The sequence below is a fragment of the Protomyctophum bolini genome (assembly GCF_963924005.1).
Source record: "Protomyctophum bolini genome assembly, chromosome: 5".
NCBI lineage: Eukaryota > Metazoa > Chordata > Actinopteri > Myctophiformes > Myctophidae > Protomyctophum > Protomyctophum bolini.
Window position 1 is genome coordinate 37,162,160 of NC_137866.1, and position 27,997 is coordinate 37,190,156.

Genomic DNA, 27,997 nt, shown 5'->3' on the forward strand with positions numbered 1-27,997 from the left:
CCGTGGAGTACCCCCCCCCCCCAGAAAGTTTGGAAGCGGACCACCGACCAATGACCAACTGAAACTAAACTCTTCAGTGTATGGAGTGAAATACAGGAAACGGATTAACACACAGCAGTTTCTGGAACAAGTGAGAAATGGATTGAGTTAAATACTTGAACACACAAAATTAATCTGACACATGACAAAGAAACGACTCATGCTGAAACTTAACCTGGCTCTGAAACAGCCCTGCCATAAATAGGCAGCGTCCTGGTTCCGCGCACAACTTGACAGACAGACAGACAGAAGATGCTTCCTGTGTTTTTGGTTTGGATTTGTAAAAAAGAAAAGAAAAATGTAGCCATCAGCCTTAAAATCCTACATTTATACTCTGCATCAGGAAGGTGTTGCTTGCCGAAAAGCTTTGATCTACAAGATAACAACTTGCATATCAGTTCCTTTCAGCAAGCGACCCCGTTGCACAATGGAGAATAAATGAAGCTTGTAAAGCCTGTCCTTTTCCAACTACATGCACCTTGCAGCCATTTATGCGCGCACACACGCACACACACACACACACACACACACACACACACACACACACACACACACACACAAATGCACAGTGCCCATGTATTCGTGTTACACACACGCGCCTTTTTCCGAGAGGCTCCCTGATTTGAACACTGCCGTGTTTTGTTGGGTGCTTGTAGTGTGTCTCACTCCTGTCCGAAGCCTTCCGTCTCTTCAATGGCGAACATCAGCTTTTCTTTCAGCTGTTCGTAGCTCTTGTACGGAGGCAAGTCCAGCCTGTTGAAGCTGCGAGACAAAACAATACATTCTGTGGTCACAGCCTTCCTTAACCACCTGAACCACAACGACTGCTATTCTGGGGGGGGAGGGGACATTCGCAAAAAACAGCAGATCTACAAGCTCACAGCGTGTCTCAACACGGACGCGTCGTGAGCTTGTAGATCATCTATTGTTGGTGAAGAGATTTTGTGTAGAGGGAATCAGCGGGAATTACTATGGTTGCAAGTGCAACTCAGGTCCATTTCACTAAAAATAGAGGTTTAAGGGTATAAGTGGTTACATTATATACTGCAATATAAGGGGGGACTTCACCATACTGTAAGTAATAAACAAGTTAAGATTTCTATCACATGGGAATTTTCAAATCTATACGTTTTATTCACTAACTTTAAACTGATTGGAAGCCAGTGTAGTTTTGTTGAACAGAGTCTACTCACCACGTGTGACTCCTGGGAAGCCAGTTCTCCTTTCCGACTTTCTCAATACAGAATTTCTGTGGACCGTTGCTCCCTATAAAGCCAAGTAAATACAACAGCTGTCAATATCGCTTCAGCCTTCACACCCGGGTTATCGTAATTTTGCGTTTTTTTTTCCATAATTTTATTATATTCTTTTTCCATTCGTTTTTCTCCACTGCATGCGTCAGTCATACATATATACAGTTGAGCTTAAGTGGTTAACTGGCTTTTCTTACCCATCAGGTCAGCGAAGCCACCTACAGGCAATCGACACGTTCCAGTGACAAACTGCAGCAGTCTCATCCTCTTCTCATTGTCCATCTCCTTAATCAGCTAAGGCACACACAGACAGACAGTCTGGCTTCAAAATGTTCCCAGCATATTTTTGCCTGTGTAGCTTTTTAACAGTTTGACTCCATAAAACGCGTTATCCGCTTTTGAATCAAATATTCTACGCTGCAGAGATTGTTTTATTACCTTTAGAGCATACGCTGAAGTATTTGCAGCTTTCAACGACGAAAATCCGTCTGTCGGCGGTCGGCATGTTTTGATCATCAGTACCAGCGGCCATTATAATGCACTACAGGATCCGCCTCCATGAGGCATTGTAGTCCATTACAATGCACTACAGGATCCGCCTCCATGAGGCATTGTAGTCCATTACAATGCACTACAGGATCCGCCTCCATGAGGCATTGTAGTCCATTACAATGCACTACAGGATCCGCCACCATGAGGCATTGTAGTCCATTACAATGCACTACAGGATCCGCCTCCATGAGGCATTGTAGTCCATTACAATGCACTACAGGATCCGCCTCCATGAGGCATTGTAGTCCAAACAAACCCCCCGTCCACTTACATTGAGCTCAATTTCCCAGAAGCCCTAGCAGCCCAGATGATGACTTGATCTCCGGTTTCGTTGTCATAACACGACGGCCTCGTCATCAGGTCCCGGATAAATCTGCTGTTTCTTTTTAATTATTTTAAAACTGCAAATTAAACGCATTAAACAAATGTCGGGTATAGCGTTTTACGCGCAGTGGAAAACTGGATTAAACAATTAGCGGCCGTCAAACTGTTAAGCACTGGTTCCCGAACAGTTGGGACCCATTTGTGGGTCGCGGACACATGTTTAGGTCCCCTTTATTTTTGGTTTCTTACATTTTTGGTTTCAATTACATTTTCATAAAACATTCCCAAACTTTTTTCATAAATTAAAAACAAATTCAACTATTTTCTTCCAGTAATTTCATGAAGAAACAAAAGAAAATCTAAGAAATTCCATAAATTAGAAAATAAATGTTCAAGTAGTAGTGAAAAATAGCAGATCTACAAGGGAGCTTGTAGATCAGATATTTTCACTAGTTTGGGTCCCGGGGAGGCATCAAATGTGTCTTTTTAGTCACAGGCTAAAGGTTTGGGGATCAACAAGTACTGACCTGCCAGAACCAGACGATCTGCTTGCTGCTGCGTGCATAGTGTCTGTAGATGGTGCTCCTCTGCCAGTCTGCCAGGTCGATCTCCTGCATACCACACAGCATCACCTGCAGCGGGAGCACACACACTCGCTCAGACATGACCCACAGTTGATTCGTGCTCGTCTCGAATCAGTCGAGTTCAAATTTACTCATGATTATTTATCGACAATAAATTGCGGACAGCTGACAACAGACATTGTTTTTAATAATTCACCGTCCCATTTTGTGGGAGCGTCGGGGTCCATGATGATAATGTATCAATAATACTGATATAACGCATTTATCAATAGATGTGACAATAAAGTTGAGTTGATTATTATACTGTCACCGCATGATAAATATAACCACTTTAAATGTAATATCACCATCGGGCAGAAACTTTGTAACTCCACATTTCCACTTCCACAGCAACGATATACAGTACTGTATGTAAATGTTTAAACTGTAAACTTTGCATAAATTGCAGAGTGGCAATAATTCCATCCAGAAAGTACAAACTGACAGTGGGGTTGAATATTATACCGTATTATCAATATAACCACTTTAAATGTCACATTATGTAAATGTAAACGTTGCATATTCAGGAAGAACAAATGAACATGAATAGGACACACACACACAGGCATGTCCAACACAAACCTCCAGCTCTTTGGCATCAAAATACTGCAGATACTGTTGGGGGAGGACCTCGTTGAAGCCTTCCAAGAAAGCCTGCGTCTGCTCCTCCACGCCTCTAGAGAGACGCCACTCTGCCACCAGCCTATAGACACACATACATTAGATCAGTGTCCTCTAGAGAGACGCCACTCTGCCACCAGCCTATAGACACACATACATTAGATCAGTGTCCTCTAGAGAGACGCCACTCTGCCACCAGCCTATAGACACATACATATACATACATCAGTGTTAGGCAACTTTGATGATGGAGAGACACTACATTTCCACACTCACTCCAGAGGGCTACTTTGCTCAAAACGGGCCACACTGCTGCGCGTTTTGAGCTTGTAGATCTGTTTTTTTTTTTGTTGCTATATTTTAATTGGAATCCTGAATTATTTTTGAATTCCTGAAAAGTAATTGTTTAATTCAATTTCAAATGCATTTAGTTATACTTAACTTTATGAACTTAAATACAAATACATTGGAAATGAAAAAGACTGAAGTAATTAAAGCGGGTTGGGTTTTCATGTTTGGAATTGTAAACAGCTGAATCAATCAATAATATATCAGCCCACGTGGCCCATGTATGCATTATATGGCCTTTTTGTTACCCTAAGTATTGGACATCTGTCCCAAATTTTAACCACTTTCAACTTGGTGTCACTGTTTCGGGTACATCAATAATGGCAAATTTGTTGTTTTGTTTACATTGACACATTTCCAGCCAAGGCCCCCCAAATAGCCATAGCCTCTGACTATTGTGGAATGGTTTAAAAGATGAACAAACTAAAAATGGCAAAAACAGCTGATGTACAAGATCACAATGCAACGCTCAAACGTTTTGACAATAATGACAATAGGGACGCCAGGTTTAAAGTGGTTAAATTGGTACAATCATCATGAATTGCAGTTTGAATTGCCAATTGCTCCCCCTGACACCCCAGCTGGCCCTCACTCTGGAACTTCGGGTCGAGACCCAAAAGAGAGATTAGATGTTTGCCCAAGACCAAAATAGTGAAAATAACTGATCTACAAGCTCACAACGCGTCGCTTGTCCCACAAATGGGTCCCGATCCACTGTAAACCGTGTACTCCTGACATTGTGACCCACCTGACATACTCCTCCTTGTTCTCCTCGGTGACCTGCAGATCTCCTCCTCCCTCCTTCAGCTCGTGGGTGGTGATCTCCCCCAGGATCTCCTTGTCGACAGAGAAGAACATCTCCAGGCCACATTCCTCTATGTTGTTATCCCTGCCAAGAGAACAGAGTTATTACTACAGCCTCTCACCTCACCTTCACTTAACCCTTTTGGTGTTAGCATTATGCTATGCTTTAGCTATTGAAAAATAGCAGATCTACAAGCTCATAGCGCGCCACCGAGTGGCGTGCTACAAGCTTGAAGGTCTGCTATTTTTGAAAATTCGAATAACGACTGATATAGAAACATAGCTTTTTCAGAAAACTGTCATTTTCAAATAGACATTTTTAGAATCGTCCTCAGGTCAAAATGGGTTAACTCATCATGCCATAACATTCTCTTGTGATTCCTTTACCACAATTAGATAATACAAACAAATTGTGATTAAAGACGAGCTTTCTGTATTTTGTTTCTCTCTTAACTTTTCTATATCAAATTACAGAATGGTTCAGGTTATGGTAACAGTGTCTCACTAATCGATAAAGCTACATATTTGATCTTTTTGCCTGTAATGATATGCCCAAAATTGGGACACAAATACTTCATAATATTATTAAGTATATGTATTTGTTCCCAAATGAGATTTCAAATTATTACGTTAATTTGAAAGCCATCCTAATCTCCTTAATAGTCGCCTATAATAATAAACACCTGATCCATATGAGTGAGTTGTAGAACTCCGGGTCTATTGACTCCAGGTCTTTGAGGGCCAGAGGCTTGTTGAGGATGCGCTTGTAGAACGGCAGAGAGAACCCCGTGTCAATGAACTTTCCATGGAACAGCGCCTGTGAACACAAACATACAGAGCAGAATAAATACACCAGTGAAAGGCAGTATAACTAACACAGCAGGTAGAAATAAACAGGGCTTCAGTTTGCATATTGATCATCAGCCAGATAGTTTCTTAAAATGTAATTGTAATGTACAATTTACCAAAACAAACTACATCTTTTACTGATCTAATCAGTATGAGATTTCTATTTATTGCCAAGTATGACTGGAACCTCGTTGTGGTCGCAGGGTCTGACATTATTTATAATGTTATTTTTTATCTACTAGCCTAAATTTCATATACCTGTTATCTATGTGTAAAACACTACAGAGGAGATCTTGACAAAACAAGAAGGTGGCCGCACACGCCAATAGCCAGGAGTAAGACAAAAATGAATCCGAATTCATTTTTGTCTTACCTGCTGTCCTAATAAAATATTGGCACTCTGGCTATTGGCGTGTGCAGCCACCTTCTTGTTTTTTCAAGATCTCCTCTACAGTTGTCTCCTGTGTGGCGGCACCGCCACAAGGACGTTGGTGTGCGTATAGCTTCTTTGTACAAAGTAAAACACTACAGAGAACACATTTCTTCATAAAACAGTATTTCTTTCCTACAGTACTATACAACACATTATATTTGATTGTAGATACTCTGGAGAAGTAAAGGCAACCGCAATATGCAATATTATATAACTGAACATGAACTATCAATCAATAGTTCAGATCAGGCATGTTCATCAGCATCACTCCAGTTAGTTACAGCAAGTCTGCATGTGAGTATTAACAAGAGTATAGGCTTTAGACTATATAAATAATAACTTAATGGTTAGTAGTTACTAGCCATGCTGCCAAAAAGCAAACACAAGCCAAAATGACTGACCATGGCAATAAAGCGTCCAATGAACTTGAAGTACTTCAGGTGGTCAGGGTTGATGTAGGAGGCGGGGTTAATCTGGAGACAGTAGTTGTCCTTCCCGGCATACTCAAAGAGACAATACATGGGGTTCAACACCTCATGGGACAGCAGAAAGAACCATTCCCTAAAGAAGACAGACAGACAGACAGACAGAGGAGCCATTCATAAAGAACAGCACAACAGTAGATGTACAGTACAGGTAAGGTCTGAAAAACACACAAGTGAATCAGGAAACGGGCCCTTACCGCAAACGTTGGTAGCCAATCAGAGTGTAATATGGAAAACATGACACACACACACACACACACACACACACACCTTGATCACATAACTCCGGAGAGAATGTTTACCGGGTTGTGAGAGTTGTGGACAGGTTTCAGACAAAATCAGCAGGAGTACATTTTGAAGAAAATGCAAATGTGCATGGCATGGCATGGCCGATTAGAACATTTGCGCGTAGAAGTTCTTCCTTGGTCTACTAGGAGTATGCAAAGTGTCATGCCAATCGGTGTAGCAGTCTCTAAGATTAGCTGCTCACATACAGGCACACAGACCTAAGCCTCGCTCCCGGCCGTTCTGGCCTTGCAGCGATAATGAAAAGTCTACAACAAAAATATGGACTTGCCTGGCCACCCCTCCATAGTCGAGGCCTTCTTCTCCAGGGAAGATGATCCACAGTCTCCTGCGGAGATCCTGGGAGTTGAAGCTCATGATCTAAAACAGACAAATTCATGTATTCAGTGGTGAATGAATAAATAAATATAAATACAATGCCATACAACATCAATTTGGACCATTTTCCTTTTATAATAGGAGGAACACAGTCATAGGATATGGCTATTTATTTGAGCGTCCTTGATATGGAAAGGCCCGGGAAGCCCTGAGGTAGGATGGTTTTAAAACATTTACCTGTGCGAAGGAATCCTCAAACAAAGTTTTTCTGGTGACCGTGATCTTGATGTGTTGAGGCATTGACAGTTGCTGTGGAATGGGAAATCACAAGTGATTAACCACTTAATTATAGGCTAAAGTGTCCAAGATCGTCTGAAAATACTGAGAATAGCAAGCTTGTAATGTGACTCATTTTGAGCTTTGAGGTGCCCTATATAATTTATACTTACATCAAAAGGGTGTAACTTGTCAAAAAGAAGTAATCTACATAAGCTAACAATGTGTTGCAATCTTTGACATGCAACACTTGATCAATGGTAGAGTAGGGAGTCCACTTCTGCTCAAACCATTAAAATAAGTCCTGGATAAGTGATATTTTTTGGTAAAACAAAGATTTTTTTTGAAAAGGTTAAAGACCTAGGGCTCTATTTTCGTCACCGCTAAACCCCTTATCCCTAAACCTCTTTGCTTTTTTTACTATTTTGAAAAACATTTTTTAATAGTTCAACTAGCCAATCTACATTGACACGCTTGTAGACTGGCCATTTTAACTATTCAAAAATGTTTTACAAAATAGTAAAAAAAGAAAAAAGTCAAAGAAGTTTAGGGATAAGGGGTAAGTAATTTGAATCATTGCCCATCTCTCTAGCTCTTTAATAAACACATTTTATTTTCTAGGTGGGTCACCAATTTAACCAAATCAGGAGGTAGAACACATTTAACACCTTTTTTTTGTTTTAGTTTCATCACCAATTTCACTTGTTTATTATCCCGTACGAGTTCTCTCTCCTGATTGGATGAAATTTGTATCCTGAAAATGTATTTTCTGTTTACTAAAGGGCTAGATAGATGGGGAGAACCCTGTTACTGAACAAACACCTGATAGCAAACTATGCAAATATAAAGCTATTTAACACAAATACTTACACCACCTCTAAGGCAAAGCACTTAGACTAAAAAGTATAATGCTCATAATATTAGTTACCTGGCACCAAAATCTGAAGTACTGCACTTTGGCTTTGAAGTCGCGTACATAGGTGATCTGTGGCCCATTTTCACTGGAATGGCAAGGACAGAGAGATAGAGGGAAAATAAGGGGAGAGAAATATTTGGGAGAGAGATGAAATAATGGGGTATAAACATCATTTATATACATTTATATTTAGTATTCCGTAACACAGCAAACATTTTCAATTTTTAATAAACTTCTTAAACCATGCCGCAGAAAAATGCCCAAATTCCTGCCAAAATAAATCCTTTCATTGTGTAAAGTGCACAGCTTGACAAAAAAAGAAAGAAAAAGGTAGTAGTAGTAGTAGTTGTCCACAATTATAATTACACCAGCACTTTTAGCTGTTGCTGGTTCCTGTACCTACTGCTCTCACCCTGCTTGGTAGTAGTGCAAGGAGGAGTGGATTGACACAGCATGATACTGTCACTGTTGGGCAGAAACCTTGTATCTCCATATCAAATGTGCCTTTTATAAATATTGAACCCATTAAAAGTATTCACAGGAACTACATTGGAACACTAGTTTGTATTTCCATTTCTTGAAAGGTAATGGTTTTGCGCATAAAAGGTTTCTAGCCCGGCCCCTACAGCGACGACATCATTGAGTATACCGACAGCTGCTTGGGGACATGGTCGCAAGTAGTTATTCTCAATGGTGACCTTTCTAACTTCTTAGGGAATATACGGCACACTTTAACCAATGTGATCTCAGTGGAGCTCTGAGAAGTGTTGTTGCTCAGTATTAAGCCTGTTGACAATGCATGACACATACAGTGATGATTTGCCGGTGCGTGGGTCGATGTAAGTGGTGGTTCTCCTGTTATGGTCGACGAAGTAGGGAATGCCATCTACTGTGAACCTCATCTCCCAACCCTCTGGCAATGGCTTATCATTCAGCAGCCTGATTGGAGGATAAGAACACAAGTATTAACTAGTTAAACAGGGATGAAAGATTTTGTAGTTTGTTTTCCAGTTCTGGTTAAAAAAATCACACCCGTGTTAACTGAGTGGTGCAACTCCCCTCCCACCCCTCCTCCTCTCCTCTCTCTCTCTCCCTCATTAGCAGGCAACAGTGCAGCACTAATACTATATCTCTCTCTCTCTCTGCTTCTGGCACAACAGCACCCCGACTGGTACTCATAGTCATATACTGTTGCTCATGGCCACATAGGTGAACACATAGGTGACACAGATCTTGCTGTTCCTTGGAGTGGTTCAAAAACTACAGCTGTCAACAACAAAAAAAGATTGTTTTGACATTTATTTTTTCCTATAATGGCATGTCCAACATAAGGGACAGCAGGTTGAAAGTGGTTAAATACAACCACCACATGTTATTTTACACATACAGTAGGACATTCACAATAACCATACCTGCATACATAGAAAGATAAAAATGTGTACACTAACCCCTGTGTGCGCGGGTCTTCCCATTGTGTTGTCCGTGTGGGGTGATGTACATAGTACACTCTGCCGTTGGCGTCAGTTCTCTTCTCTGAAAAACGCACTCACATTAGTCAGTAAATATGTCTACAATGCTTGTATACCATTCAAAAAACGTGAAAGATTGTGAAGAATCTGAAGAACTCGAAGGTTTAGGAATGAGTACCCATTCAGTGTAGAAAATTGAAGGGCTTTAAATACTATTCAGATTTTTATAAGACCTTTAACATCTTATACTCAAGTAGTTTGGTTTTCTTTTGAGCAGGTCGGTGTCTTGTATGGCCTGTGCACGTGTGTGTGTGTATGCATGAGTGCATGCATACACTCGTGAATTTATCCTGACAAATGTTTATTCCAAAATTAACAAAAATGTTATGCTGCTAAATACTTTACATAGCAACAAGAACCCGTCCAGAAGGGTCAAAACACCATGGGTTAACATTGATTGGTTTCTAATCACCAAGGCTTCGCATCGAAAGGAAATGGTGATCTACTGATTCCATCTGATCGATTAACCCATTAAAGCCGTACCGGGAAAGTATCTATGTGATTTTAGATTTTTTTTCTGTTGGCTATCCAAAAAATAGCAGCTGCGAGCTTCTACTGTACATCTGCTCTTTTTTAAAGTGTGAGAACTACAGATTTCGGAGGCATTTGTAGAAGCGACCTCAGGTCTTGAATGTGAACAACTGAATGAACTCTTACCCCATCCATGTGGCAGGCTTCCCAGAGGGTCAAACTCTGGCTTCTGGCCACCAGCAGCAACTTGGTCCTGGAACGACAGACACACACATACAGTCACTTCTGCCACCACTATTACACAAGTACAGGACATGGTTTTAGCGGCACTGCTGCACCACAGACATATTGACACCGTATATAGTTTCACAGTACATTCTGACACATGCTGCACATTTTAACCAGTCAACTGGCCTTCTGTGTACTGAACTGTACATCATCATCTGTTGTTTTAAAATGTGCTCTATAAAGAAAGTTGGATGGGATCACTATAAGGCATAACAGTGGTGGCCATTTTAAAATAATGTATATAAATATTTTCGAAAATCTCTATGGGAAAAAATAATGGGTTTTCCATCTGTGGAACCACAAAATGTGCGCCACTGCTATGCCCTATAGTTGGTGAAAAACTAGAGCCTGACCGAAACAACGGACATTATAACATCAGTATTACCAATGCCAATTATGCCAATAGTTGTTATCTAGTTTGTTCACTTAAACTTAAGTTAAATGTTCTCAAATAGAAACCTTAATGAAATCAAAGTTTTACAAATTGATTATTTTGCACTTTTGATTGGATTGGCACCCCAAATGGGATGCGTTTAAAAACATGCTCACCCCAAATATGAACCTCTGGTTGAATTGTTGCATGGCGCCCTGCAGCTGGCTGCGCTGATGCTGCCACTGCTCGTAGTTACGCACTGATTCCACTGTGGGGCGCTGCCACGTGGTGGTGCGCGTGATGTGGTCGACAAAGTACACGCGCCCCATCGGGTCCACGCGGCGCTCCCAGCTAAAGACAGGGGAAGAAAGAACACAGAGAAATGAAGACAATCAATTTATTATTACTAGCAGCATGTTTGACAAGTTCCTTCAGCAGTGAGCTTCAGTGACTAGTGCGTACGCTAGTGGGTAAGCTACTGCCATACTACCCTGAAGATTGATAACAGAAAAGATTCGTAGACTGCAAAAATGAGGAAAACTACAAGATTTTGTATTTATTTTTTACCCAGCAGGCAGTGGGTCGGGGCGCTCCCACGTCGTTCTCTTCTCCACGTGATCGACAAAATACATCCTGCCATTCTGGTCTACTCTCTGTTCCCACCTAGACGGAAAAACACAACGGTCACTGTAAGATGCAAAAGTGTGTTCAACTAGTCATCAGGTATTCAGAGATAAAACAAATGCACAAACAAAGGCCAGTTTTTTGGGGTCCAATGCTGATCCAGATTTTGGAGTTTGAGTAGTGAAATTGAAATACTATTTCACTATTATCAGCTCAGTACATTTGTCCTATTATTATTTATTACCAAAAATAATTACATCATATTTGCTGTATTCATTGTGGAGTTTTCTCCAACGCAGGCCTACTAATATATCGGCATTAATAAAATAAATTGGTGCCCGTCTCTGGCAGCAAACCAACTGTATTTTTTAGACGAGAAATAGGCCATGCAGTTGCTCAACGTCTCAACCTGGATTAATTTCTACAACTGCTAGTTCAAAATGTTGTTATCAATATTCAGTACTTCCATAGTTAATAGTTATCATGGAGTACAAAGAGAAGTCCAACGTGCTTCAGCCAGTGAAGGGCTCGGTGCTCAACAGGGACAACTTGAATTAGAAAAAGAGAGACTACCCAAATACAATGCTGGTTTTCACACTCCGCAACTTTTCACACTCCGCATTGTATTTGTAGTCTCTCTACTGTCTTGTCTTGGAGTACTATTCTGTTAAACTCAACGGGTATTGAGTGTCACTCAACAGAGAGACGAAATTTGCTTCTAATTTTAATTTGAATGAAGATGCGCCAAACTACTAAACAGACAATCCTAGAGTGTATGACTTTGTATTGGCCTTCTGCTATAAACGGTGGTCAGGAAATTTGCATTTCTATTTAGGCCACCGCTTGCTGGCCATCTATTTTACTATGCAGGATCTGGTTCCAAATGTCACTTCCACGAGGCCAGTGGCCATAAAGAATGGCATATTTGAGCTACAAAAGCAGACCATGCAAGTAAGCGTCTTTACATCCAAGTTTGGGTATAGTCAAGTGTCACCAACCCAGGAGGCATGGGTCCAGTGTTCACCGCGGGCACCCTAGGAGTGACGGCTGGGGTGGCGTTACTAGCTGGCGGTCTGCCTGCGGCGGTGCCAGATGCTGAGGAGGAAGTGCTCTCCGAAGCTGTGGAGGGGCTGGGCTCCGGGGGCGGGGCCGCTGTGGATGCAGGGGCTGGTGTCCGCACCGGCGTATCAGAGCCTGAGTGTCCGTCACTGCCTTCAGCTTGAGCAGAACCATTGGAGGATGCTGGGGGAAAGGTGTCAGAACTCAACAGTAAACCAACCTAATTAATTTAATCAATTATAATTGATCAAATTGATTTTTTTAAATTATATATTTTTTATAGTAGCATAAATGTACCATGAAGTCCAATAAGTCTATGACAATTAACCATTTTCAACCTGGTAGCCCTATTTTGGTCATGTCATTAGGCAAAAACCTTTCAAAAATAGCTAGCTCGTCTATTTTGGCAACTTTGCTACAAAATATGGTTAAACAATAAGTATTAACTTAGCTTGCCGATCTACAAGCTCTGCTATTTTAGTCAAATCTTAGCAGAATGTTACGTGGTTAATCAGACTAATCAATTGACTCGATTATTACATTATTTTTTTTATAGATTTTTGTTGAAAATCTGAAATACTGTATAAAAATGTGTGAGGCGATTCAGTGTGTGAATGGCGTCATTGTTCTCCCTTCTGACCTGGTGAAGACGTGGGCCTGCGTGGGGTTGGAGGTGGAGGTCTTGAGGGCCTGGGAGGTCTCAGCGGCCGGGAGCCTCCCAAAGACACGGACGGAGAGCCTGTGCCGTTCACAGCCCTCCGACTGCCCGGGGACGGATGGAGATCTACTCCGTCTAGCGCTGGGGAGCTGTCTCGACTCCGCCTAGAGACAGATGCAGGAGAAAAGCATCCAATTCATCCATTAACATTCTTACGTGTAGGAGTTATTTCTACATGAGTACATCTTCCACCTCTTCTTTTCAGTGCTGCAAGAACCAACATGAAATGTTGGATTAGACCAATCTTATACGTTGTTATACCCTTCAATCCAGTAAAGCATCTGTCATATTAGTTGTTACTATTTATCGTGACTGTCTGTCAGAAACCTTGTATCTCCAAGTTTCAAATGTGTATGTTTTTTTTGTTTTGTTTTTGTAAATTAAAGCCCTACTTTATCATACTATTAAAGTGTATGTGTTTTTTGTATGGATAGTTTTATCATCATTTTTAAGAGCCTGCTCAAGGACTACAGATGTAAATTAGCTTCTGGCTAACTCTGGCCCATTTACATGGATGTGACATGTTGATTAATGAGCATTGTCCTTGTCAAATAAATAAATACAAGAGTATTGCACAAAAGTACTGAAAATAGGAATCTACAAGTGTACTGTGAGCTTTTAAGTTTTACTATTCTAGATCATTTTTTAAATAATAAGAATAAATACCACCCGACAATGATATATAGCAACATGATTAAAAATAAATAAATTGATTTACTTCATTTGATTGACATATATTTTGCGAAATCCTGTATTGTTCCCTGCTCAAAATCCCCTTCTATGCTCAATATACGAAGATATATATATATATAAGAAGAAATTGTTTTTCAGAAAATCTGGGTTAGGATTTATTTGGTGTTTTTAGAAATCGGGCCTCAGGTCTTGATGGGTTCGGGTGACAAGACTATGGAAGATGCTCCACTCCAAACGGCAATGGAAGGCTCTAAAGTGGCTGTTTAAAACAGCACATCACCAGGACTGAGCTGCCGGCGATGCAGGACCTTTACACGCAGAGAGTATTGCTGTGTCATGCTGGCTTTCTCAATCACCATCAACAAAGGTCACGGGCAACATAATGAACAAGTTGACATCTACGACGTGTCTCAGCCGGTGTTCACAAGACCAGTTCTACTCATCCTTCTCCAGGGGAAAGAGAACCACCAATGTTAAACATTTTGAAGAGGGAATAACTGACTGTATAAAGATTGTTTATACAGTACCAGGAGCTGCTCTTAATTGTTTATGAGTGATTCATTCAAACAAACACAGGTTTGTTGTGATAATAAAACAGCATGCTGCATTCATGACAAATTCCCCAAACATTTCGGGTTACCTCAATGACAATGACCGATTCTGAAGTGAAAACATGTTGCCTCATGATACACGATACATTTTTCAGTTTTAATTCAGATATTTTCAACATAATTGTATAATTGTATAATTATTTCAATACATAATTTGTATCTGTAAAAAAGAAAAACAAGCTTTGAAAACATAGGAACAAGTGCAAAACAACAGAAAACTGCAGAATTTGGACAAACCTCTATACGAATGGAATCGTTCAGTACCTTATATCATGATCCCCGTTATGTTCCGATTCCCCGTTTGATGTACCTGAGACACAAAATGACAGAATTAATGAATTAACCCATTTTGACCTGAGATCAGATTAAAAAAATGTCTTCTACATCCTGACAGTTTTCTGAAAAAGCTATGTTTCTATGTCAGTGGTTCTTCGATTAAAAAAAAATAGCAGCCCTACAAGCTCGTAGCGCGCCACTCGGTGGCGCGCTATGAGCTTGTAGATCTGCTATTTTTCAATAGCTAAAGCTTAACATGATGCTAACACCAAAAGGGGTTCCCGCCCAAAATGGCTTAAGCTACATGTTTTTCCCCTAATGGCATTCGCTGCCGTTGTCTATCAGGCTTATGCAAAGGCTAAAATATGTAATTCAGATTGCATGTTATGTAGACGGGTCATTATTGATCTGGAATTCTACAGTATTCTATAATGTTTATAGTTTCAATGTATGGATACGGACATGGAAGAGCTTCTAAATGGACTTACTCTGATGATTGGCCACAGCTGAGGCGAACATGTCCGGGTCAACCGTCATGCCATCCAGGCACACCGACAGGTCTCCTATGATTTCTGGCTGGAACCCGTGGCTTGCAGCTACAACTGCAGTTACAGCTCCACTCAGCTGTAAGGTCTGCACCACCTCTGAGACTGTGTCGACAAGGAGCAAGACAATGACAAATAATAAGGTCAACAACATATCATCAACTCCTGAAAGCATTTTAGCACTGAGTGCAGCGTGCGGGCTGTGTGCTACGTCTTGTTAACAAACAGCAGGTCCGCAAGGTCAAGGTCTAGTTTATGAGATCCCACAAGGCTGAAATGTCTGCTGTGCTCTGTGCTGTGTGCAGTCTGTACACGTGCGTAAAGAAAACCTCAAACACCAACCAAAATACTTTGGAGTGACACTGACAGTACAGTATATCGTATCTGTCGGGTGGAAACCTCGTATGTCCAAAACTGTCGGGTGGAAACCTCGTATGTCCAAAACTGTTATTTTTCAGAATGTATCGAACTTGCACATGTACTAGTTTTGATGCTCTTTTGTGACGCAGTAGTAGTATCATTAAGTAGGGCGTTAATTTACGAAGAAAAAAAGAAACGAGAAAAAAAGAAGGAGATGAGGTTTCTGCTCGACAGCACCGATAGCTGTCATCAGAGGAGAAGGCCGTTCACTAAATAGAAACAGATTTTGGAGAGCCTGAATGATTCTGAATCCATTCCAAGCATTAGTTTTGCACGAAAAACACTCCTTGGCCTAAAAACGGTGGATATGGCAAAATTTTGGCCAAGGAGTGTTTTTCGTGCAAATCCAATGCTTGGAATAGATTCAGAATCATGAAAAAAAGTATGTCATGACATCACAGGTTAATCCTTAACCGTTGAGCTTTTGGGCCTGTGGCTCCCCGGCTAAAAGCAACGTATGGCCCCACATTGAAATTTGTAGTGTATGTCTATTGTCTATAGCCAAGATACGTCACATCAGGCATGGAGAAAGCCAGCGCAGGCCTTCCTGCAAGCAATGGTGTGCATAGTCCGATAAGCAACTGACACACACACAGTGGGCCTTTGTCCTAGGGACTCAGTATTTTCCCTTTATTGAACTGCAAACTGGTCAGAGTAGGACAGAAAAGATGGAATTAATCAGCATGAGATAACCAAGCGCTGATGAACAGACCGGTTCAACATGACGCATTAACATCATGCGCGCGCTGTGTGTGTAAGTGTTCTATACTCACTTTTCATGTCATTGGACTTGAGAGTGTCGCTGACGTCGAGCGTGGCCACACCCAGTAACACATCTGACTTCAAGGTCTGGTGACTCCACACACGAAACACCAGCTTGCTGAATGGAGTGACGATCCTGTTTTGTGTGTGAGAGAGATGGACAAAAAATATTAATTTAGATGTCAAACTTTAGAATGAAGATTGACTTTGGCAGACTTCAATCCAACTCTAATGAGTAAATTGTAACCATGTTTTATAACTTTAAACAGTATTGTGGTTGCCAATTAACCACTTCCAACCTGGTGTCCCTACTTTGGGCATGTCATTATAGGTTCACATTAACAAACTCACATTGCATCGTATCGCAACACATGGTGAGTTTGTAGAGCTGCTATTTTCTAAAGCACAATTTTGCTCTTAGATGAACTGGCTCCGACACAAAATGAAATGGAGACAATTAACCACTTGGACCCTAGCTTGGGTTTCCGCTGGGCATTTTTCTGGCTGGCCAACATTGATCGGTCAATATTAACAGTTGTAAAACGGTTAGTCCCAATACTTGATTCCGATTGGCTGGTTACCGTCACGTGACCGTTGTAAATTTGACCGTTAACCCACACCTTCAATCACTTCATATCATTCCCAGCTGTTTCCGCAGCTCTGTAGCTGTACTGGGGAAGGGGAGCACTTGATTGCCTTACAAGCCCATCCCGTGTGGGCGTCTAAGCACCGCCCGGCTCATATGTGAATGTGTGGCTCCGCTCCAGGCAGCCCCGTAAAGACATCAAGCGCTATTCTCCCGTCACATAGCCTACTTGCCGAGCAAAACAAGGAAGTGATGTGGCTCGCTCTGGTGGTGCAAAGCGTAGCTACTTTTGTTAATTTAATAGTTTTATTAGGTTAATATTTCTATATTTTGTAACCGTTTTAGAAAAGCAATAAGCCACTCGAGGCCCCAGCTTACCATGGATTTTACCATGGGTGCACCACGCCTCTCACCTATGGTAAAATCCAACCTGAGACCTCTTGTGGCTTATTGCTTTATTCTACTGCGTAACCCGTGTTCCCTGCAATTTAATCAATGTGTCGGTGCTGCTTAATACGCTAAACCCGCTATTTGTTTAATGTGTTTACGGTAATTCGCCGTTTTTTAATAATTAAAACGAAAGAGCGGATTTGTCACGGACCTGGTGACGAGGCTGTTGCGTTATGATGACGAAACCGGAAATCAAGCCATGCTCTGGGCTGCTAGGGCTTCTGGGTTCAATGCAAGTGAACGAGGGGTTTGTTTGGACTACAACAGGCTGTCCATGCTGTTTTGATTTCGCTTTTTTGCAGATACATGTGCGTGTGATCACTACACTTTGTTACTGTAATGCAGCGCTTCCTTCCAACACTTCAATGTGATACTGATTACTTTGATACTACCGACAACAACACGCCTGAGCATGTTTTGGGGTTTGCATCTCGTTCAACCTTTGCAGCCCAGTGAGCCTACATAATCAGCTTTAGGAAGTAACTTGCCTGCAATGTTGCATCACTTTGTTCAATTCATTGATGAGTTATGTAATTTTGCGACGTTGTAAAACTTTGAGATATATGAGTATATCTGAAGATGACACCTTGGTTGGCTTTTGTACTTCATTGTAGCTAGCTACTTCTGCGATGTGTCTCGGTTTTACTGTTTATTGTGCAGAGGATGCCAGCAGGCTATTAGGCAGCAGAGTGGGAAAAATTATTTAGTGTAGAGGGGGGGAAAAGCGAGTGGGCCAAAGATAGAGGCTGAGCTCTAGAAGAGGACCCTGGTCAACAGGTCTTAAATGGTTAAGAAATAATCATCAGCGCAAGCTTTAAAGTTTTAGTCGCGCAAACGTAACTACCAAACGTAACTACTCGTATCGGGCTTGAACATCTGCTCTTAGTATTTACATGAAGTGAAGCCTTTTTACATGTGACAGCAGCGACACTTCAGCAGATAACCAGCCAAGTCAGGATGAATGTGGCTTGTCAATTTGTGGTGAATGAACCAGTGTTCTGTGATCAACGCAAGTGTTGTTCCAGATCTGTAGTCTGTACAAACAATCCATGCACAATAAAGTTCAAAAGATATTCAGGGACAAGTGAGCATTCATAACATAACCCTGTGACTGTCGTCAAGCTAATCAACCCCCAGTGTCTCCAGGACAACACACATGGGTCCGTTTACGATCCCATGGTAAACTCTTGTTATATAATAACTCCACACCGCCAGCGGGTCAGTGAAATACGAGATGGACTCTATATTAAGAAGGCACTCTGTGCAGTGCACACACGGAGCCTGTGGACTGGACACTCCAGGCTAAAATAAAGTGGACATACACTGTACACACAGAAGTAGAACATCAAGTGGTGCTCAGATACATGAGTCTGTAGAATCTAGATCAGTGAACCCAGACACCCCTGAGGTAACCCTAACCTAACCCTAACCGCAAGCAAGGGAGCAGTGCATGTTCGACCGGATGTCCGACCGTTGTTTCCTCATGTCGGTCAGTTGGTGTGTCGGATAAGCGTGCGCACCCCATATATATTCTTATATTATACATATTATATTATTAAGAATTAACTTACCGAGTCCTGTGTGAACTGTGCATAGCTGAATAGGATGGGATAGGGTTGCTGTACGGCTGTGCGCCACAATATCTTAAGATCAATAATAATGGTACTTGGAGAGACAAATATTTTTTGAGGTGGTACAACGTCTCACTTGTAGAGATCGGCAATTTTTGCCAAATATTCGCCTTCTATGACATTGGCAAGGACACCGGGGTTCATGGTCAAGTCTGGCGTAAGTGACTCGTTGTATTTCTGCATGGATGAACAGTGAACAGGTCACTGTGGACTTACACAGTGAAAGGTTGCTTCCACTTGGGACTGTGTGTGTTGTTGCATTTCTCTGTCTTCTTGGACTGCCCGTCGACTGTCACCTCCACATAGGGGCTGGGACCAAACCAGTTCTTCTTGTTTTCTTTCAGTTTCGCTGATAGCACTAAAAAACAACAATAAAGACAGAAGTGAGGTGAAGGAAGGACTGAGCAAGTGACAGAGAGGGCGAGAGGGTCAAGGAGGAGAAGTTGCACTAGTCATGCTCTAGTGTCTAATATTTATGCACCTAATACAGGATAAGTATTACGTTGTTCATGTCACATGCATGATTGAAGCGGAATGGTAGTTTGAAGTCTCAGTGTATTGTTTTTTTGTATTACCTCAATTACTTAATTAAGGACAATAAAGTTGTATTTAATCATTTGGAGGAGCAATAAGTTATTTAAATATTCATCAACCTTGGAATAAGTGTTACCTAAGTGGGAGAAGCTGTAGGTTAAAAGATGAATGGAGACGTTCACTTCTTCTGCTATTTACTATGAACTCTAAAATGCTCTAAAATCCTCTAGATCGGGTCTTTCCGAGATCATTGCAAGGGATGTACAGAGAAACATGAGGTGAAAATAACAGGATGAAAGTTACTTAAATTGTGCCCGTAGATTTGTGCAACAAAGGTTGAAACATTTGGAACTACAAGTACATATTTGTTTGTATAGTATTTAAACGAACCAAGGAGCACACTTGACACTACTTGGTTTCTATTTATTACCACTACTACTACTACTACTACTACCTACTGCACGCTCTGGTGCTCAATGTCAGTCATGCATGTGTAAACTTAAACTTGACAGTGTCACAACTTGTTGCATAGCAAACGTTTACATTACGTATCAGCTGCAGGGCTTTTTACTTGATAGTACTGGTGCTCACTACTTCAAGGAGCCCCATCAAAACTGTAGAAACACCCACCAAAACATATATCAGTACTCACTTCAAATGTCTGCAATCAATCAATCAATTTGTTGTTTCAATAGGCTACATATAACTGTTTCATACCCATTGCCCAGGACCCAAACACATAGCAGATCAACAAGCTCACAACACATCGCTTTGTGCCACATTGTATTTTCACCACCTCTTAAACGTTTTTATTTATCTATGGAAATGAATATATTTCTTCATTTAATTTATTAAATACTTTTGGAAAATGTTGGAATTGTTTTTAATTGATGAAAAGTTGTATTTTGTTTTGTTTAAACATTTAAAAATAAATGTATATATTATAGAACTTGAGAGACACAACCTAAGTGGCTCTTTTTAAATCCCTGTTAAAAACCCACGTGTACACACAGGCTTTCCCCTAGATTTATTTTATTGTTTTTACTATGTGATATTTATTTTACTGCTTCTGTGTACTGCATTATCGATTTATTGTTGTTGTTTAATTCCACCAAGTGCCTCTAAACTGGTGCACTGCATTTCTATATTCCATTAGAAAGCACTTTGTAACTCTGTTTTGAAAAGTGTTTTATAAATAACTTTTTTATTATTATTATTTGTATTATATACTGTGTATGCATCATAAAGACTTAACTGTTGTCCACAATAGTGTATTCTATATATACCGTAATTTCCGGACTATAAGCCGCTACTTTTTTCCCATGCTTTGAACCCTGCGGCCTATACAACGGTGCGGCTAATCTATGGATTTTTACAGCTAACGGCCACTAGGGGACCTTCTAAATCTATCTCTATGGCCTCTATGCGGCTTATAGTCCAGTGCGGCTTGAATATGTACACATTTGGTTTTTCCCCTAAATTTAGCTGGTGCGGCTTATATTCAGGTGCGCATTATAGTCCAGCCCCACCTCTCTTTCACAATGCTCGTCTCCGTCTTGTTTCTGCAAATAGGTTCTAAGACTTTTAACACACAGTGTGGTCGCACAGAAAGCGCAAGAAGGCCAGCACAGTAGACTGCTCTGTGATATCTCTGCTGCGTTGTGCCAATTCAAACTATCTTTTTATAATTATATGCAGAGCACCTACTGCTAACAAATGCATACTACAATGAATGTACAAAGAAAGGGATTTTCAACTGGCGGTGGGGGAAAGTGTCACACAAGAACAAATTTGCACTCACACAAATGCTTGCGATCGCACAGATTCAATTCAGGGAGCATGTGTGACCAAAATAGTCTCTCTCCCTTTCATTATCTTACAAATTGGCTGAGACATCTATCAAACATGATGAAAGATGAAACAGGACTCAAACGTAGTGACATTAATTGTTATGTATTTAGCACATTTTAGCACATTTATTCTTTAAGGAATGGACTTATAAACTACCAAATAGAAAGTCCCTGCTCTAGATTCATGGATTCAATGTTTGTTTTAGCCAAATCATTACTTGTATGTCACTTTGATTTTGCCTGCATTTCCTGGTTTGAGAGTTCAACCAAAATCCTCAAAGTCAAGCTGCAGACAGCACAGAATACAGATTAAACAGGGTTATTAGGTTTGGGCACTTGGTCACAAATAGGTAGGAAGGAGCCAATTTAAATCACTCAACTGGCTTCCAGTAGAAGTTAGGGTTAGTCTGTCCAGCTTGACCATGTTCATAAGACCGTAGTCAATCAGGATGGATTATGAAAAACCAGACCGGTCTGTCTTGATCACATGACTGACTATAGAGAATATTTTTGTCAGAATTGTATTGAGAGGATGGCCCCTTGAGATGCAGCATCTCGTTTTAGAGGAGGGGGTCCTATACATACAACTACAACATTACAGCAGTGCAAGTACACAGTACTAAAGACACATAGGTTTAGGTTAGCAGAGATACAGTACTGTGTACCGATTGTGGCGATTGGTGTGATGTTTGGACAGAATCTGTAGGAGTCATATTTAAACAAAAAGTTGTAACAAACATCTGCCTCTTGGTGGCACTATAAAAGTCAGATATGAAAACGGTGGGGCAGAGGTTCTGCTCTGGCCCTAAAGGGAATGTGTGTGCACAGTTTCACGTCGATCGGGCCAATGGTGCCTGAGCTGTACTATTAGCTGTACACAGACGGAAGGACACAGGGACACACACGGACATACAGGGGCGAAAAAATTGTCTCTCTTGGCCTGAGACAATGAAGGGTAATGACCCTGCAGAGCATTGACTAAGGCTTCCAGCAAATCAAAGTGTCTTGCAAGACACTGATATTTAAAAGGAGCATTCATCCTCCATTTCTCTTCTCTCCTCGTGTTATGTTGAACAAATTGTGAGGACCAGAACATTCCAAACTGTGGTCACATCGGCAGATCAGATTCACATCCAAAACAGAACGTGGAATATATAGTGCTTTTTCCCCGTTTATAACTTCATAATACAAATATGATTTGTGGCAAGTGAGCAAAAAAGAAAAACACAGTGATGAAAGTGTTTAAAACTTACCAATTATTTGAAGTTGTGCCTTCATTGGGTAGCCATTGGAAGGGCCTGGCTTGGCAACACCGCTGGCCATGACATAGGGCTGTGTTTCTGCAAAACAGGCCACATGAAATCATTAGGACTTTTACAAATAGACATGACTGCTTCACTTCAAGGCATAGTAGTCCACTCGTGTGGTCTTTTTGGATCAGTGCAGGACATTAGGTCAGGACATTTATACAATTTTAGGCATACCGGTACTTAACCCATTCTGACCTGAGATCAGATTCACACGAGGTTTCCACTGGGGACACACTGGTCTGATTAACCCATTCTGACCCGAGATCAGATTCTAAAAATGTCAAGTCGTTCTTCGATTTTTCAAAAATAGCAGACCTACAAGCTCGTAGCGCGCCACTCGGTGGCGCGCTACGAGCTTGTAGATCTGCTATTTTTCAATAGCTAAAGCATGACATGATGCTAAACACCAAAACGGGTTCCCGGTCAGAATGGGTTAACATTGTTGAGGGAACATACTTTAATCCTTTTTTTTTCATAGCTTTGGAGCTGCCCCTGCAAGTATTTTAATAACAAGATATGAAATTAAATCTGGTGCACATGCATTTAGTATTCCAGCTTGGATAAGTGGAACTAATCCGCTATTATACTTTACGTTGTAATGTATTCATATAACAATGAAATCAAGGTTTCCCATGGCCTTTTTTCCCACCATTTTTTACATTATTTAGTGTTTTGCCAACTATGAGGACCTTATTTCAATATCTCCAAGGAACAGTCCAATGGTTGGGAATCGGTGCTAAACAATGTATTTTGGTCTCAAAGCTCCTAGCATTGATAGAAGATATTCCCCCATTCTGGACGGGAACCCCTTTTGGTGTTACTTTAGCTATTGAAAAATAGCAGATCTACAAGCTCATAGCGTGCCATCGAGTGGCGCGCTACGAGCTTGCTTGTAGGTCTGCTATTTTTGAAAATTCGTGAAAATGCGGCACAAATCTTTGAATATATATTCTTTCGACGTCAGGCCTAAATGGGTTAAGCAGAACGACTTGAAGCACATACTTAATAAAGTAGCCCAATCTGTCTGTTACACGGTAACCTGACAAAGTATTATACAGACACTCCAATGGGCTGTGCTAACAACAGGCATAGACAGCAATATCATTTGACTGTGTGTGTGACTGTGGACAAAGGTCAGTCCTCTAGTAGTGACAGTCTGGACCTTGCAGCAGCCTTCCTTAGACCTAGTCTGAGCAGGTACCTGGGGCTTTCACTTGACAGACACCCTATAAGGACTACAATTGCCATGTCCCCCTCTAAGAAAACACCCCATATTATTATATACTGTAGACTTGGAATTCTGTTTTTTTTTCCCAAGTAAAAAACAGAGTATAGGTGGCAAGTACCGGTGGACGCACAGGCCTGGCACACGCACTCACTACATGATATGTCTTACTTACACGTGGATTTAACAAATAATTTAGCTACTGAAACAAGTCAACATCTAGAAAAACACACAGATTAATGGATAACTGTAATTCCATTTGGGGAGAAACGTCATAGAGTATAGTACTGTAGTACACAGCCATTTAGGGGAGAGTTAACTTAGCCTTGTGTGATCTTTCGTTGCCCTAATGTGTCAGTGAATAATGTATGTTCCTTCTTCCATCTCTTCAAGTATGCAGATGGTAGAGAGGGAAAGAGTGAGGCGTGCTGGCTGGGTAGGGTAAACTTTCACTTTGGCTTCTGCGTCAGTCTTTGTCAATAATTCATCAGTGATGCTGACTCCACAGCCTTGCCAGTGGGCGGGCTCACTGGGTTTTGGACAAATTCTGACAATTATTTTTTTGGGGGGCGGAGTAGCAGCAGTGTGATTTGGTATGGGGCCGTCGACACACAGAGAGTGAGTGTGTGACAGAGTATAATGAAGCTATGCCTAATACCAAAAATAAATCATAGATCTACAAGCTTCAGTTCAGATACTCTTTACAGAAACAAGAACGTATTACTATTTAGGAGGGCCCAAAACAACATATCAGTTAATTGCGTTTACACACACCCAGCACACTAACCTTCTCAATAATCAATATCCACAAGCCTGTGCCTCTTCCAGGCATTGCTAAATGAAACCAATGCCTACACTTGTGACCTAAACTGAAACCTAAATCCAGATTTTTACTTCTACAACCTTGCTCTTGCGACATATCATTATAAAAACATGAATTGATGCAATCAACTCTGTGCAAGTGTGGATAACTGTGTAGTCAATCTTTGTTGTGAGCGTGTAGATCTGCTGTTTAAGCTGAATGTTAACTCCACAGTAGGGGACACTAGGGCAGGGGTTCCCAACCTTTTTATACCAAGTACCACCACAGAAAATAGCTGGCTCTCCAAGTACCACCATAATAACTGATGTTAAAATACAGGAGCGTAGACCAGCTTTTAACACAGGAGGAAAATGCAATTTATTATTATTATTTATTCTTTGAATTGTTTGTTTTTGTTCCATTCCTAAGCCAATTTAGCTGCTGCTCTGATGAAACTGTCTAATCAGCACAACTAACTAATAAAATTTCTAATGTGATTAATCCGTCCTCAAATCTTCTATTAACGGCTAGGTGTGCTGTCATGTTCATTTCAGCACAGCTGGAGAACCTATTTCAGCCAATTGCTTGGTCAGAAGAACTACCTCTATTAATATAAATATTTCATTCCACTTTTGTCTTTTTTCTTCTTTTTTGGGCGACTCTGGGAACCTCTGCACTAGGGTACAAGTGTTTCAACCAAAAGCAGATCTGCTGCTGAGCCAATCAAGTGAAACTACAGGAAAGTGAACTCACTGGAAACAGGTAATAGGTAATAGGTATGCCACCTTCAGGAAACCAGAGCTACATTTCTGCACAGAGATCCTACTGGGCCAATCGACTCCTTACCTCTGGGTGACGGTAGAGAATCCCATAACAAAGAGATAAGCTGAACACAGCCTAGACATACTAAATAGGCCTCACACTTATACGGTCAATTCGGCATATATATATATATATATTATATATATATATATATATATATATATATATATATGACAAAAAAAGAAGGGACTCCTGCAAATCCAAAAAACCCTGTGGGAGGTGCAAGTCTAGTTAGCAGGCATAAGGCTGTATTTTGCGTGTCTTAAGTACCAGGTCTTATTCCCTAACTTGAGTAAACTAAAGACCTGGAGGCGTGATCAATGCTCTTTGGCCACTCAGAATAGCCAAATGGCATTGATCACACCTCCAGGTCTTTAGTTTACTCAAGTTAGGGAATAAGACCTGGTACTTAAGATACGCAAAATACAGCCCATAGACTTCAAAAAGAGAGATAAACCTTCCAAGGAGGGGACAGGGACTGCACACTCCAGGGAATAGAAACGGACAATTTACTGCATCATCAACATATTTATTAGCTTGACGCGTTTCGCCGTGAGCTTCGTCAAGTGCTCATAGCATTGAAATATATATATGATCGTGTTTTAGATTAAATAGAAGTGTTCCACAACAGATGCCTAAGACGTATATGTCAGATCTTTTGGCCAAATAAAATATCCAACAATGAACTGTACAAACAAACAGGGAGCCGGAACATTACCAAGGACATTACACACAGATGACTGAGATGGCTAGGCCATGTATTGAGAATGGAGCAGGACTGCATCACAAAGGTGGCCTTAAGATGGACACCACCAGGCAAAAGAAAACCTGGGAGGCCCAAGACCACCTGGCGCAGAACTGTGACACAGGAGCTGGAACAGATGAATCTGTCCTGGGGAGAGGTGCAACATGCTGCCAGGGATCGAATGAAATGGAGAGTGCTCATTGAAGCCTTATGTCCCATTGGGGACGAAGAGGAGTAAGTAAGTAAGTAAGTTTTAGATGAAAGAAATTAAGCATAAAGGAAATTAGATGCCAAACCAGCCAGTCAGTCTTGAATTCCTAAGTGATATACATTCCTAGTCACGTTTCCAATGACGGAAGGACGAAATTACATTACAAAGCAGATAGGCCTGTCTTGGGGCATTCCTTCCTTGGGGTTATAATAAACAGTTAAGTCAGCAGAGATGGTTAACAACCGCATGACGCTCACAGAGGACAACAGTGACAGAGTAGAAACTAACACCGTAACACGACCAACCTTGCCAAACTACTAGCAACAAACTAACTGTGACCATAATAAATAAACCTTTGTCTGGTTCTTGTCATCCTGGCTATTGGATGGTATTTTCATCAAGTCTACTCAAGCTTAAGACAACAATAGTGGTGTTGACATTTGAAAGGCTGGGGGATGGGGGAGTGTGTGTGTAAGCTGTGTTATGCAATTTTATTGTGTTTATTGAAATAAATAGTTTATCAGTTGTTTAGTTATTATGTCAGTAGAATGCAATTACCAGTTGGTTTAGTATTTAGTAGTCATTACATGTCGAATGTCATTCAGTAGATTCAGAATATACCAGTTGTAAGCTAGTACATTTTACATTATTACACGTTCAGTAGACTAGATAGCAGTATTTACCAGTTGTAAGTTAGTTATTACATGTTGAATGTCAGTCTTCCAGATGGTTTAGTTACTGGCCATTGATTGCTTGATTGAACACTGTATTAACAGTTCTCAACTAGTACAGTGGTACAATTACACGTACTATCAATGATGCTAAAAGGATAACACAAAAAGCCCCAAGGGCTTGTTTCCATTGTGGCCCTAATGTATCAAAAACATGTTGATTACATGTTGAATGTCAGTGGTTTAGTAGTTAGTCATTACGTGTTGAACGTCAACAGACATCCGTAGCAGTATTTCACACCAGACACTCCAGTTTAGTTGTCATTGTTGTTACATGTTGAATGTCAGTACATAGCAGTGTTTACCAGATGCTTCAGTTAGTTGTTATTACGTGTTGCAAGGCTAACGTTAGCCTGTTAGCTGGTGTTATCATGGCTGGTAGAGTAGGCAACCAGATGTAACCGGGGTAAAAAGAGGTTCGAGCGGCTGGTATCACTGACCTGAATCCGATGGTCGGACGTGGGGTTGAACGAGGCCGTGGCGCTTTTAAATCCTGCTAGCTTGTTTGTGTGTTTGTTTGGAAGGTGTTTTCCACTTCAGGAACAAACTTCCACCATCTTCCTCACCGTCGCGTCACGTGACCG

General features: G+C 41.0%; 1 protein-coding gene across 1 annotated transcript; it reads right to left on the reverse strand.

Annotated features, from left to right (window-relative positions):
- On the reverse strand, positions 1-27,991 carry itchb (itchy E3 ubiquitin protein ligase b). The gene is made up of 24 exons (XM_080763186.1): positions 27,854-27,991; positions 22,821-22,907; positions 19,400-19,541; positions 16,528-16,652; positions 15,278-15,439; positions 14,778-14,823; positions 13,132-13,313; positions 12,431-12,674; positions 11,376-11,471; positions 10,985-11,159; positions 10,334-10,400; positions 9,596-9,680; positions 8,958-9,086; positions 8,160-8,232; positions 7,193-7,264; positions 6,909-6,997; positions 6,248-6,407; positions 5,248-5,381; positions 4,509-4,649; positions 3,374-3,494; positions 2,696-2,800; positions 1,490-1,586; positions 1,233-1,305; positions 1-801 (listed from the first exon to the last, which is right to left on the reverse strand). The coding sequence occupies exons 2-24, from the start codon at positions 22,888-22,890 to the stop codon at positions 702-704; spliced, it is 2,688 nt and encodes an 895-aa protein (XP_080619312.1). The 5' UTR covers positions 22,891-22,907; positions 27,854-27,991; the 3' UTR covers positions 1-701.
- Positions 27,992-27,997: the final 6 nt, after the last annotated feature.